At 37.3% G+C, this 14,931-nt stretch overlaps 1 protein-coding gene across 2 annotated transcripts in view; it reads right to left on the bottom strand.

The window, feature by feature from the left end:
• The window catches only part of SCAPER (S-phase cyclin A associated protein in the ER), a 161,919-nt gene that overhangs the window by 55,353 nt on the left and 91,635 nt on the right, over positions 1-14,931 (bottom strand). For both annotated transcript variants that reach the window (XM_035899552.1, XM_009643932.2), the window contains exon 23: positions 1,178-1,293. In XM_035899552.1, coding sequence (XP_035755445.1) covers positions 1,178-1,293 — 116 coding nt within the window. The remainder of the gene's footprint in view (positions 1-1,177; positions 1,294-14,931) is intronic.

Below are 14,931 nucleotides of genomic sequence, written 5' to 3'. Positions count from 1 at the left end.
TGAGCCTTTATTTACCAGCACAGAAGTTCCTTTGAGAACTAATACATCCTCATACCATCTAACAACCTTTAAACAAAACATTTTCAGTAACATAAACACAATATTCTCAAACCTTCTCAACAAAGGCTGCCAAAGTGAGACTATTGCTAAAATCAAAGAACAAAACCTGAAGATGCATAGAAGATGTACATTCTAAGAATTTCAAGCTAAATTTAAACTAAGCTTCACATGGCCACACAGTGCAGCCCTTTCCCTTGCAAAGTTTATCCCACATAGATGAGAACTCAAAATTAGAGCCTCTGCAAATTAATGAGCAAGGCTGCTACTGAGCTGCTCTCCATAGTAGGTTTTTTTCTTTGTGTTCTTTCCAAGGCACTTCACACCTGTCCCATAACATATTAATGTACAGTTTTAACCAAAAACCACACAATGTAGTGTTAAAATTTGAATTATTACAACATTGAAATATATCTGCAAACAAATTATGACAATGGTACACAACAGGTTATTCCTGGGCTTGGTACCTCTTGTACTAAAACCATACCTAGCTCTGCTCTGAAAGCACATGTGTGCCTTTGAATGAATAAAAATTAACAGAAATTAGAGGGAAAAAAGCATGCTTTCGAGTTACCAGTTTTTGCAGGCATTCTGTTTAGTCACCACCTTTTGGGGGGGGCTTAGACATTTAAGCCCTTCTTTTCTTACGTGCTCTAAAGAGGCATTCCTCTAATCCACAGGAATTTTCATTTACCTGTTTGTCGAAACCCTTTCAGCTAGCAGTATCTTACAACTCTTTCATTTTAAAAGCAGCCAGGCTCCAGTGAATCACAACCACCTAAAAAATTCCCCCACTTTCCACTAGAGATCTTTACAGACTGACTACCTTTAAAAGATATGCACCTCCTTTTCTGTTTAATGCAGTTTTCTCTTTTCTCATTTTGTACAATTAGGGATGCCACCGTTCAAATACATCATAGCTAGAAATCAAATCACCAAGTTAGAAAACCAGAGTTTGAGTGGAAATGTCTTTCACCTTCCATGGCAGCGGAGAATACAGCACAATTTTTTTCTTTGAAGTTCAACACTGGACTATGAGAAGAAGCAGCAGTGAAGCAGTGGATGTGAAATAAATATTCTAGTGATTCTAAGTGGCAAATGAAGGACCAGTCATACTTACTTAAAAGGAACCCGTGAAACTGCATTCAGATTGGTGGGAAAAGTCACCGCTTGAAGAACATTTTCAAGGGCAGTCAGTCCTCCTGCAGCCCGAAATGCTATTTGATCTGCTGTGTTCTAGATAAACACAAACACAGAAGAGAACCATCAGAAATTAAAGAAATTCCTGCATAAAAATATATGTATGATAGACAACTGTCCTGAGTTTTGTCAATGTAGAAAATCCTCAATATGTGTATTTATCATGTTGAACACCTCTGAAAAAGACCATTTCTTTTTTCAGTGCTTCAAGCATTTGGCACATGTGAAAAAATGGGAAGTGCTCTCTAAATACAATCATTATTAGTCCATAAAGAATATATTACACTATAACAGAAAAAAAAAAATGTACTGTATAACAGGAAAAACTCCTAGTGACTCTAGCAATAAAACCTTTCTCTGAACAATTAGAAATATAATTGAGATATAATATGATTTAAAGAGAAACATTTTTCCCTCTGAGAATTAGACATTAATGAAAGTACATATCTTCTTTTTACAAAGCATGCAACTTTCTTGCCATTACATTTCTTTCAAACAAACATCTATATTCTATTTAAATTACTTGTTGCAAGCTCCAGAAAAACTGTTTAATCAGGGAAGTCAGATATTCAAAAAGAAACCATTTTCCACAATTAATATGAGCTGAATGTAGATTTTTAGACAGCCAAAAGGTTTACCTTCAAAGGAATAACTAGCTTTAAGAGAATGGAAAGCTTTGCGCCAACTGCCCAAGCAGTTAAGATAATCAACCAGTGATTTCCTACAGGCTGACTGATAACGTCTAACAGTCAATTTATTCCTGTTAGCCTGGTAAACATGCCTTAACTGAAGAGTTAATTTTAAGTTTCACTCCTATATTCCTCCTTTACTTCCTTTTCCCCCCGACTCAAAAAAAAAAGCCTCCTTAAGCAGCCCTGGGTCAGGGACCCCCCATACAAGACAATACAGCAACGGTGCCTCCAGCCTGCGTGCGACTGGGATAAAGCTACAGCAAGCACTGCCTCCCCTGCAACGCTTTCCACCAACCTCTTGATAGAGCCGTAAGGAAAAGACAACCCAACAGTGAAAAAATAGTCCTGCCACAAATCAAATAGCATTCTTTGTGTACCTTGGCTTACGGCCACAGTTCTCAAACTTTCTACTCTTCCCCCCTGCTTCAGCAGTGCTGCAGAGTGGTTCAGCACCCCCCCCAGACGAAGCCTGGGGCCTTTCTGACATATCGATTTTCACTTCAGCTTAAAACTTCACAAGCGTAAAGAGAGATTTTGTTATTTCAAGTGTGTGTTTTCCTTGGTAATCAACATACGTGCATAACCAGCATAGAAAAGCGTGCATGAGGATTTCTGTGTGTGATTGGCATGCTGGAATTGCAGCACACCATCAAGAAAGACATTTATGGGGCCCTGCTGATTTATTTGCTACAGCGTATTTGTTAGTGCTACTCCAGTTTTAAACGTGCCACGCACTTCCCACTTCTCACTTTCCCTGTTTCTCCTGGGAGATTATGCCACAACCTATTAGCTCTCACGGCAAAGAAGTCTTTCCTGTCATTTACACCAAATATATCCTTTCTCTATTTCATCCCATTATACTCCAAGTTATATCCCGGTTTATTGCACTCATTTTGTTTCTCCCCTTAGTAATTACTCCATTCTTGAAATACTACACTCTTACACTTTTCCGCTTGGCTTAACTCTGTATATTCATTAATGCTAAACCCGCCCTTTTATTTTTTTTTGATGTAAACTTTTCTTACCTGTGATTTTTTTTCCAGAACTCCTCTTCTCTCCACAAATACCTAGAAATGAAGCACCTAGAAAGGAACTTCCCCCCCTGCTCCCCAAATCAGTCACCAGAGCCACACTGAAACAAGCTATAATGTCCCCCTATTCTGAGAGGAGATCTTCACGTATCCATTTAAAAAGACCACCAAACTTTTGAAGCAGTTTTGTTTCCTACATGCTTTCCTCCTACTTCAGTCTGGAGCACCACTTCTTTTCAGCATTACTACCATAAAGGCAGACTTTTTTCAAAGTGCCTGTTTAATTTTTGTCTAATACTTTGCTAAAATCCAAGTATACTTTGCAAAAAACAAATTCACATTTTAAAGAACTTCCTTTGCTACAGTTTTCCATCAAGCAGAAAGTGAGTTTGCAATTTCTCCCAGTTTTCTATGATTTAGCTTTGTGTCCTATTATTCTCCTCTCTAGATTACTCATAAAAATTAATCAGCATTTTGATACTTAGCCATCAGGGAAATAAATCTCTAACTATTTGCATGGGAGAGAGGCTCGAGAAAAAACCTTAAATAAAAGGAAGAAATAAACCAGCAGTAAAGTTGGGGAAGATACATGAGCATAGTATTTGTCCACCATGCTTACAAAGGTCTATAAAACTGCCACTTAGGGATTAGGAATACGCTGCTTTTGGCATGGTATTTAATATATTTGTCTCCAAGGATTCTTTTAAGATGGAGAACTCCAAGAGCCCATTTACTGAAAGGCAATGTTGATTACCAAAGTAACTGCTGGTATACAGTGCCTGTGAATGACCTTGGTCACCACGCAAGTGTCCTGCTGTCAGGAAACCCAGGTTCAGGCACAGGTCCTTGAGCTTGGCCTTGGGTCCAGGGAGGTCACGGGAACCGAAGGGAAAACATGCCCTACCCACAAAGGAGCAGAAGAGTCGCTTGTATACTGCACATGGACGTTTTCAGAGTGAATACTGTGTGACTCTGGTACCGATGAAATGGGGAAAAAAGGAATCGTGCACAGGCAATTCCCTCAGCTATCCACAATACCAGACCTCATATTGATGAGTGGTGTGTAAAGAACAAATAGTATTAAATCTCCTCGATGTTGAACAACACTGTCATTCTATCTCTGAAGTATAGCAGCCAAATAATATCAAATTATTTTAAAATATGACTGAATTAATTCCTACTTGAGACAATTTTCAAATTTTGAAGTATTTATGTATTCACCTAAGGAAGTTTTTCTTAAAAGCATAAATATATGGGAGCAGGCTATCTTATCCAATTTGCCTTTTTTTCTAACATTAACCTATATCCTTCAAAATACCATCTAAACTCAGTTAACGTTCTGTAGTGCTAATGCTTTACATAAGCTGATACATATTAAAACATTAGAAATTCAAAAGAAGTAGACTGAGGCACATAAGTTATTCAAAGTCTGCTCACATAGTATTCTTATTTCAATTGCTGCCTTTTTGAATCTGTGTCAGAATGAAAGACCCATTCAGCAGCTACAACTTTTACTCTGATAGCACCCAAGGCAGTGAGCAGATCAGGCACCATGAGAGCATGAAAAATGACAGATCCTGTAGGGAGTAAATATTAAATTCCTATTTGGAAAGAGCATAAACCAGAATGACACATTTTTGGTGCACTAAAGAATCCTCCAGACACCTAACTTGGTCTCCCAAATTACTTAGCTAGATGTTTATGAAATCTATTTCATAATTTCACTAGAAAAACTATTGATTGGCTGCATATTTAGATTAGGAAGGTTACCCAGCAAAGGCAATCGATATAACGGGATTAATGTTTGTTGAACAAAAGAAAATGTATATATATGCAGTTTTCAAACAATGTGTGAAAAATTGACTTGCTCATATGTACTTTCAGAAATTCACAACTACTTCAAATAATAGGCAAAAATGTAGGCAAAAATTACGTTTACTGTCATCTATGTGTTTCTTAATGGAGAGAGGAGGTGGCACAAAAACCTTGGGGATGCCACCTAGATGCGTCTTAACCATTACAAAACCAGTAACCGAATCTTCAGAACAGCAGGTGTAGCACTCAAAACCAACACAAGAAAAAACTCTCGTTTTCTTTATTCCTCACATGTCTGTATCACTGTGAAATACAGTGGGCTTGTTTGTACAGGAGGAAAGCCAACACAGTTGATGTGATATTAAGTATGTATTCTTAATCTTTGGACCATTATAAACTTGTCATTTAGAGCACACAGCAACTAATTTCAGCAGAACAGTGCATGAATCAAGTAACTTTAGCAGAGTGTGTATATACACTAATGCACGTGTGGCAACGTAAACAGAAATAACAAATTAAACAAATCATGTAACCATTTTATGGATTAATTATGAATTAAATATTTTAAGAAACTAAAATTAATCCTTTTTTTTTTTCTTTTCTAATTACAACAAACCACCAAGAAACCTCCCTGCTCACCGGGTTACCTTGGCTGACTTATTTACCTGCCTGTTACAACACCTTAATGGATTTGAACTCCCCTTCTCTCCACTCCTATGGCTTGAGTGACAACTGACTAATAGGATTACAGGCTCCGTTCCAATAATACAGCCCAGCTACATGCCAGCAAAAAATGACAGCCTAAACCTGAATTACATGGCCTGGGAAGCCATCCAATTATTAACTAAAGTAACTGTTATTACCTAACCTAATCAAAGGAGAAGCAGCTGTTAATCTTTGGTGGCCTGCAGTGTAGTAGCGGTCAGACTGGATGAACTGTCTTTGTACTTGACTCCTCTACAGACAATAATTATGTCCTTTGTGATCAAGAAGGAAGGGCTTCCTAACCTTTCAGACAGAGGCAGCAGATGGGGAACAACTGTTTGTGTGTTCCTTAACAAGATAGGGTGGATTTTATCAGGGTTTGGCATCTGCGGCACCTTCAGAAGCACCACTTACCCAATGATACAAGTATGTTTGCCAAATTCGAAAATTAGCAGACTGAATAGAAAGTTCAAAATAATGTTTTCATCTCATTATCTGACATTTGGAGAAGAAAAATACACACAGCTAAAAACCAGTTGTTTGCACATATGTCTCATCATACCTAACATGGTCAAAGAAATACATGATAAGGCCAACTGACCTGCGCTGTTACTCTGCTTGGTTTTGTTTAACCCATTCAAGTAGTTGAATAATATAAACTGTATGCTTTTGAAACAAAAGCAAATCAGAGGAAAAAAATCTGATTTATTTATACAAGTCAGTGGGTAACACAAAGTAACATAGAGTGAAATAAAGTGAGCATCGTCAATTAGACACAGCTTTTGGTTTCTGTGTACAACATTCCAGGACAGAAATGAGACCAAAACCGCTGTCCTGTGCTGCTGCTCCCCTTTACACAGGACATTTGGCAAACGGGCAAATTTGCAAAACAGAAGAGACGAGGTCAGAGAAACCTGCCTCATCATGAAACACTATGGAAGTACAATTTAGTTTATCTTGGGGAAAGTAAAAATATGATGGGATCACAGTGTGGAAACACCTGAATGGGAAGAAGATTTCTGATAATGCACAGTAACAGCTAATATTTGGAAGCTGAAATTGGAGGAGTTCAGGTAAGAATAAAATTATTTTTTTAATGCCAAGAGTAATTAATGATGAGCATAATATACTTAGGATACAGTCGACTCTCAATCATTTGAAGTTTTTAAATCAAACCTGATTATCTCCTAGAAAAATATGATCCTAGTTAAATCATAATTTATTAATTTGGTGCAGGAGTTATTGGGTGAAGTCCAATGTCCTGGACCAAAGTACTCACTCTATACATTTCTCCTGTTAAAGTAGTATTATTATTAGTTAATAAGTAGAGCAGAATCAGAAATAACGCAGAGCTTTAGCAGCTGAAATGATTTAATGTCAGCTTGACCACCTCTGTTCTATGTAACTTTAGCACTTGACAGTTTGAATATTAGCATCTGAAATCTTTTTGAACTAACTTAAAAAATACTGTGGTGTAAACCTTCCCTCTGCTAGTCCTGCCTACTATGTCCAAATAAAAAGCTGATCTGGAAAGCCTGTTTGAACAGACCCTGGGAACTAAAACGGTTTGGAAGAAAATACTTCTGAATGAAACCCAAATACTTTGATACATTCTGACTTCTGTTTCTGAAAAAATACACTGAACTTGTGCAACTCTTGTGTTAACACTTGTTAAACTGTTCACTGAAGGAAGAAATAATCATTAATTAGTAAAATGTAGTTGAAATCCATCTTAAAAATTTTTTTCTGTCCTTTTATCCAGTGTTTGAAGATTCTATCTAGAATGCCAGGGGCTAAGAAATGCAGTTCAAAGCTGCCTTAGAAAAACAAACCAGACAACTGAATCCTGGGCTGGCTCCTCCTTTTTTTTTTTTTTTTTTTTTTTTTTTTTTTGCCTCCCCCTTAAAATAAATACAGATATATCTACATGCACATACAAAATCAGAGAAATGTTTGTGATTGTAGAAAATCTATACTCTTCTATTAGTCCTCCAGACATAACAATTTACACAGTGAAAATCACCGTAGAGTATACCAAAATAATGTTTTCAATTAAAATAGACAATTTTGTTCCCTATAATACTTCTCTGTAGTGGAATCAGTATTCTAATAATATCCCATTCCATCTGAAAATCTCAAAGTGGTTTTAAACATGAGTGACTTGACCCGTAACAGAATTTCAAGCACTGAACATCAATGGGAAACTAGTTTAGGATTAAAACATGAGCCACAACTGGCTTAGTATCATTTGCATACCATTGGGGGGAGGCAGTCATTCACATTAAGGACATATCTATCACGTATTTGTATCAACGCCGCCCTCGTGCATTGCTTATGTGTTAAAGCACCCAAGCTCTTTATGCAATGCTATGCAAGGCTGCAGAAAGGAGGGTTTGAGAAATGCTCCTTCACACCTTAGCCTTCCTTAGCTCCTTCACACCAAAGCAAAGTGCAAATTCTGAAGCCTTAAAGCTGATTCTGAAGCCTTGAAGACAAGGCAGCCCCTCTGGTTTCTGTGTTTATACCCCACACAGACTAATCTCCCTGACTTTATCTAGGAGAGGATGCTTACCTAGCACCTCTCCAGCTGCTGAGATGTGTAGATAGGTAAATGGGCCTTACATTGCAGAAGGTGTTTCACTCCCTGCATGATGTTCAATACTTGCAGTCCTGTGTAGAGCTCAGCCTCTAACATCCAAGCCATTTGGATAATACTGTTGGGTTTTTTTCACTTGAATAGCTAAGGTATGCTGACCGCAACTTCATGTATCTTCTATTTAGTACAAAGGAAGACAAATATTTAAGTAAAACAAACAAACAAAAAAAAAGATGAAAAGAAAGTGGTTGATACATCACTCAAATGCAACAACAAAAATGAGGCTTCCTTTATTTTCTAATCAAATGACAAATAAAAAAAGAGGCGGCATTTACTATTATACCCTCTGAAAGTACACTATTGACAAGCAGCTTAAAATTGGTCTGGCCCTAGGGACAACACCACTACTAAGGAACTGATTCTTAAGCCTGTCCTGCAAACACTAAATGTCACATGCTCATAGATATAACTTCTGTCTATGCATATTATATATTTTATTCATTCTTCTGTTTCCAAACTTCTGCCCATACTGCAAACTAAACTGTATTGGATAGGGCTCCTTACTGAATTACTGTATTATCTCATTGAATACGGTGAACCTTATTCAAATGATCTCCTTCCAAGTTCGGACCAGTCTTTTCCATTTGGTAGTAAAATCAGAGCGGCACTCTATTAACGCTTCTGTTGACAAGGACAGGACCCTTACAATCCTGTTTGTGAAGTTTCAAGAGTCAGTGAAAGCCATAAAGGAAAGACAGGTAAAGGTAAACTAGTGAACTCCACATTATCTGTTCAGCTGCTTTCACTCATACTAAGTAACATAATGGAAAACAGCCAATATTGCTTGGAAAAATAAGAATTGTCCTTACAGATATTGCGGAAGACAACACTGGGCATTGCAGCACTTGTGCTTATTAAAAATAAATGTTTAGTCTATTTATAAATAACAGGGCATCTAGTAAGTGCATCAATTACAGGAAGAAAGCAAGGATAAAGGTTTAAGTCTCTAATACCAGGAACAACTGCTCCTAGATCTCCATAGATTACTCCATTAGCTAAGGCCAATTTGACTTTTTCTGAATAATCTCATAAATAGAAGTTCCCAAACAAATATATAAAAAGCACAACCACGAGGTACTCTCTCAGCAGTTTATTGGACAAGAAATTGTCCAGTGAGAAGGAAAGTTATAGATCTCTTGCAACACTTGAGTCTTAAACCCCTATGGCTGACATTTCACTATTGAAAGCTTTCAGCCACTAGAAAGCAGCACTGATTTCAGCTGAACTAAACTATGAAAACCAGTGCAATCAAGCAAAACTAAAGATATTAAAATTCTGTGGGAGAAGATGTATAGAGAGGGAGCTACAGTTGTTTAAAGACCTGTAGTGCAGTCAAGAGCCCTTGAATTCTAAACACAGCTTTCACTCGGATTGCCTGAGGTACTCTTGTAACCCCTTGGACGATTTGCCCATTGCCTCATCTACAGGACAGCAACAAAAGACTGCAGGGCAGATTAATAAAGCGGGTTTATGAAGTACTGCAAAACATGAGAACAGGCAACAAAGACATGTATAAGTGCTATGTCCTCAAGACAGAAGTGATGGTCTCAAACCAGATGTAGAATTTTAAGAATACATGCAAGAAAATGTGTCTATACCATGTGTGTATACATAGACCATAAGACTAAATGAAATAAAAACTTTAGTTCTTTAGAAACTATAATAATCCATGATTCTTACCATGATCTGTAAATTGGCATCTGCTCATTAGCAGAAATGGGCCTGTGTAGGGCATTTTCTCATTACTGAGAAATCAGTACCTGTACTTCAATGACATTAAAACGTATCTCTTGTCCTGTAAATGCTTAGTAGAGAAACTTCACATATGTTGGATTTAAATATATCCATTATATCCAATCTGATACGATGCATTAGTTCTAAACTGACACAGAAGGAAAAAAGCCTGATGTGACAGCAAAAGGCCACAAATAGTGGATGTGACAGCAGAAGTGCACTGGAAGGTACTAACGTTGAACTGCATCCCACAGAACCAGAAATCAACACAGCAATTTTCAACTACACACACTGTGCACAGTAAATTAACCTCTGAATAATCTTGGAATAAGTACACTGCAGAGCTTCTTTGTGAACTGAACTTGCCTTTTAATACCATTTCCAGCAAACAAGTTAAAAAATAGTCTGCAGCTGACCTCTAGTAACAAGTTCCTGTTTATACGTTCATCTTGAGAAAAAGGTTAATCCATAGATTATAGAAACTCTGGGCAAACGAATTATTGATGATATAAAGCTGCCTGGTCCAATTTACAAGGCACAACACACATCTGACCTATTGACTTCTTCCTGGCAGTGACAGGACATGGCTGTTGGGTAGAAAAATGCTGCCCAAAATGCTCCTTCTGTGTTTGCACGTAGCCGCTGCACTATTACTAACAAAGCCGCTGTCGTCATTGATCAGATCAGGTGATGTTTCTACTACTAAAAGCAGTTTGGACCATATGTAATTAAGATGGTAGATACAGCACAATGCACCATACTCCAGGCTTTGAACACTGCTGACCCTTCATCAAACCATGTTTTACTGGCACTGTGCATCACTGGCACTCAGTGCTGAACACCTATACATTAAAAATCCCCAATCTCTCAGTTAAAGGGCTTAAAGAAGTCAATTAATTTTGAGGAGGGTTACTTCCATCTCAGATTTTCCATCACTTATATCTGCTTCATCAGTTCCTGAGTTCATGCTCTGAACTCATGTTCTGTACTCTCCTAAGGACAGGTAAAGACTAGATTAACAATTGCAATAAAGGAAGCATAAATACAAAATTCCCTACGTTTCTTCCTGTGTTAGCAAAATTATTAGATTTTTGGTAGTAAAACAGAGAGTTCCAAAGGCCTGAATTCTAGTTTTAACTGGTAGAACAGACTTATTTTTATGTTTTGCGATTCAACACACTTAATAAAGTTGGGATTTTGACTTTAAATAATTTTTAAACTGTTACAATTCAGCTTTACATTTAATTAATGACTTTCCTTCAGGTGACATTATTGGAGCTCTGGAACTGGCTACTGCAGTAGTATTTGAAGCTGGAAAATTGATAGATTAAAAAATTAATCCATTCTTTGTATAGAAATACATGTTCAGCTAAAATGAAGCTTAAAAGTTCTAACTTCTGATTATCTATGAAATGTAAGAGCAGCAACTACTTTCATAAAGAACAAAACCCCAGAACGTTGAGGAAAGCACAGTTAAGATACTGTGTGAGTCTATTTTATTTTTTGACCACAAAATGCCCAATATAAAAGCAGACTTTTTGGTGTAAACCAACACACTGTGTATCAAAATTTTCATATGGCTAAGAGCCAAAAGACACATACCACCTATGCAAGAGAAAAGCAGTAGGTTACAACATGACAGTATTAACAACTCCACAGGGTGCCACTGCAAGAGTGGAGGTGGAAAGCGCACAGGACGGATGTGGGGCTCGGGGGCCTTTGCCGGCTTGTTTTCATCCACAGCCATGAATCTGCGTTGCCAGCCACTGCCAGAGCTCAGCCCAGCTGCTGGGCCCGTGACACTCCTGCCACCACAGCCAAGCTGAACTACTGCTCAAGCGCTAGCAACTGGCCACCCCAATCTGTATTGCAGATTAGCATAAAATGTAGATAGCACAAGCAACAGTGGTTCATAAATATGCCTATTTAACTGGGGGCATGTGGCTACTTTTTTTTTTTTTTTTTAAAAATGAATACTGTGCATGTGTGTACTTCTATTTTTTCCCTATAGAACACTCTGTATGATTGCACATTTAGGTCTTGACAGGATATACACCACTTACCTGTGTAAATACCCCAATGCACCAAGCCCAGGAGACGTGCTGCTATAAGCAGCTCAATAGGAACAAAAGCTGTGTAATTTCTAAGCATGTTGGCATGTGAAGTGCCACAGAAATGGCTGAATCTGATCTCAGAAAGATGAAGGCACGCTCCACAAGAGCACTCAAACTGAATGAAACTGGGGCCTGTTTGTTCAATATATAAATCAACAATATTTTGAAGCCTATTTTGAACATACCCATAACTAAACACAGAACTTTGAGGATTAACATGCAAATTAATTTAGCAGGTAATACCTTTGGCCTTAGAAGTCATATCAGTAAGCATTTTTCTTCCAAACCCAAAATTTAACTTCTAGTAGATTTACTACTTCTAAGGATTAAAAGGACATGCTGTTGTTTCTGCCAGTAGTGTCCTCTAGTGGAGAAATGGGAGATACTAAATAAACAAGAAAACAAGTGGGCTGCATCACAGACATCACCCTGTCAAGCAATATACAAGCACCTCTCAATCACAAATCCGCCTATAAAAGTTTAGCAACTTGACCAAGCTTTTCGTTACTATAATAACGCTCAAACATAAACGTTAAGTAACTTTTTAAAGCTTCAGTCAGACTGAGAAACACATCAGTTGTGAGGCTATATACAATAGATGTTTGAGTGTGTTAAATAATGTGCCTGCGTGTATATGCATGCATATACATAAGATCACAAAATACAATGTGGCTATAATTTGGGTAAAGCCACTAGTCCATGACTTCGGTAAATTCACAAAAATGGTAATTTTCACCCTTTTTCATATATAATGACCTATGATGCTTTTTCTGATTTAGTAAGAGGGTGACAGATAAGCTGACACCTCCTGTGATTTCTCTAGCCCTTGACGAATCCATGCATCAGACTTGATGCTGGGTTTCTTCTAGAGGTGTAGATATCCTTAACACTTAACCAGTGACTGTAATTACCTACAGAAATGCTCTGCTACTGAAAAGAGGAATCTGTTCTATTCACAACTCCTAAACTCATGTATTATTGCCTTCCCCTCTCCATCTCTTCCTTTTCCTAAATAAAAGTCAACCAAAATAATTTGGGGGGGGGAAGTCATCACAGTTTTTTTTTTAGGACCACAGATTTTTGCCACCATCTTATTCTCAGCTGACCTTTCAGTGCTCCAAAGTCAAGAATTATTAATTTTGAAAAGATTACTGAATCATTGCTCTGTCTGCTAACACTCCTGCTTTCTTCAAGATACTGATCATCCGTGCCTCTGAGGAGTCTAGCTGATTAACAGAACTAAGTTAAACTTGGATCAGTTGTTTTCAGCCAAAAATTTAGGTTTAAAATTTTCTGCTTCTAACTCACACTTGACAGTTTTCTTCAATTATGAAATAGAAGCCACAAACCTCAAGCTATGGCCTGTGGGCTTTCAAGCTAGTCTGATTTTTCCAGTGACATCATCTAGCATAAAATGCACTACGTATTTATGTCACTCTTGCTTAGCTTACAAATTTGAACTTCAAGACTGATACCAAATTACAGAATCTTGTCTAATACTCATTCAAAACAACAAAAATTATGTGGAGCGACAATGCTATATCCAGTACAAATGTAATTAATAGCAAGTCAAGGAAAGCTTAAAGATACATCATTGCCTTTCAGCTGGTCCAGAACTCTCTTCTTCTGAAAAATAAAATACAGCCATTAAATTCAGTGTCTTTCAATCCTCTCGTTGATGGCCACACTGCTCTGCTACACTAGAAATATGCAGCTACCTAGGTGCTTGAGCCAGCTTCACACATTTTTGCAGCACCAGAATCAAATGCATGAGTTTGGGAATCACAAATCCCACTGTGTTCTTAAAGACTTAAATAAGTAACAATATGGAGTATTTATAGCAGGGTGTTTGCTTCTAAAATCTATTTTGTCTGTATATACACATATCATATATATTTATATACACATATACGCACACAGAGGGGCAATTTTAAATCTCTGTAGATACTTTTGATGAAATTTATCATGAATGGTACAAAAGCTTACATGTATTCCATTTAACATGGTATTTGTTCCACACCTTAGTTCTTCAGCAGTTTTTAATTTTGTTTCAGTTTCTGATGATTCAGAATTTGTATTATTAGAATACAAATACAAAAATATAATATAAATACAATACAAAAAAAAAAAAGCAGGCATATCCAGCCAGGCAATTCAGTGTGCTTTCCAAAAACTGGCCTATTAATCTTCACACTGGCTATGGTCACCATACCCAATAGGCCTGACAGTTTAGAGAATAAAACATAAATACTGGGCCTGACCGTGCTGTTAAAGCCGACCATTTCTGACAGTCTTTACAATGGGATAAACACTGTCTGTCTACAGTCCCCATGTATTTGAAAGCTACGACAAACATTTTACTGAAATGTAAATAGCTGACATCACGACTGCTGAAGCAGGAGGCTGAAAAATCTATCTAAAAATCACAAACCCAAAAACATTGTCTGACACAAACCAAACCATTAATGGTCACTGAGAAAGCACTTTTTAGAGGTCATAAGCACTGAGATCCCTTTTTTAAAAAAGTATTAAAACACTGCAGTCAATTAACAGCTCAGATTCACACATTTTTCAGTTACGAAATTAGACTTTTTCTAAGGAAGTATTTTTTTTTTTTCCCCTTAAATCTGTTTCCAGTAAGAATACTACTCTGAATTAGTAATAAAAATAAGTATCTTGAAACTTAGCCTACTGAAAAGCAGCTAGTTATAGATCTGTATGAAGAGAGCTGGTAAGTAACTATAAGCACCATGGCCCAAGTTATTAAAAGCCTCCTATTCTTCTGGTTCCATTTTACTTCCACTTTAAAAACTTAATTTGCGCTCACTTTTCTTTACTGAGATTTTTATAACACCTAGAGAGCCTGAAGCAGATTAGGGACTCGGCTATCCTCAAAACTGTACAAAATCCTAGGAAGTTTTATGAAC

The sequence above is a fragment of the Egretta garzetta genome, unplaced genomic scaffold, assembly GCF_000687185.1.
Source record: "Egretta garzetta isolate BGI_Z169 unplaced genomic scaffold, ASM68718v1 scaffold287, whole genome shotgun sequence".
In the NCBI taxonomy this organism is placed as follows: Eukaryota; Metazoa; Chordata; class Aves; order Pelecaniformes; family Ardeidae; genus Egretta; species Egretta garzetta.
This window is presented reverse-complemented; position numbering and strand designations above follow the sequence as displayed.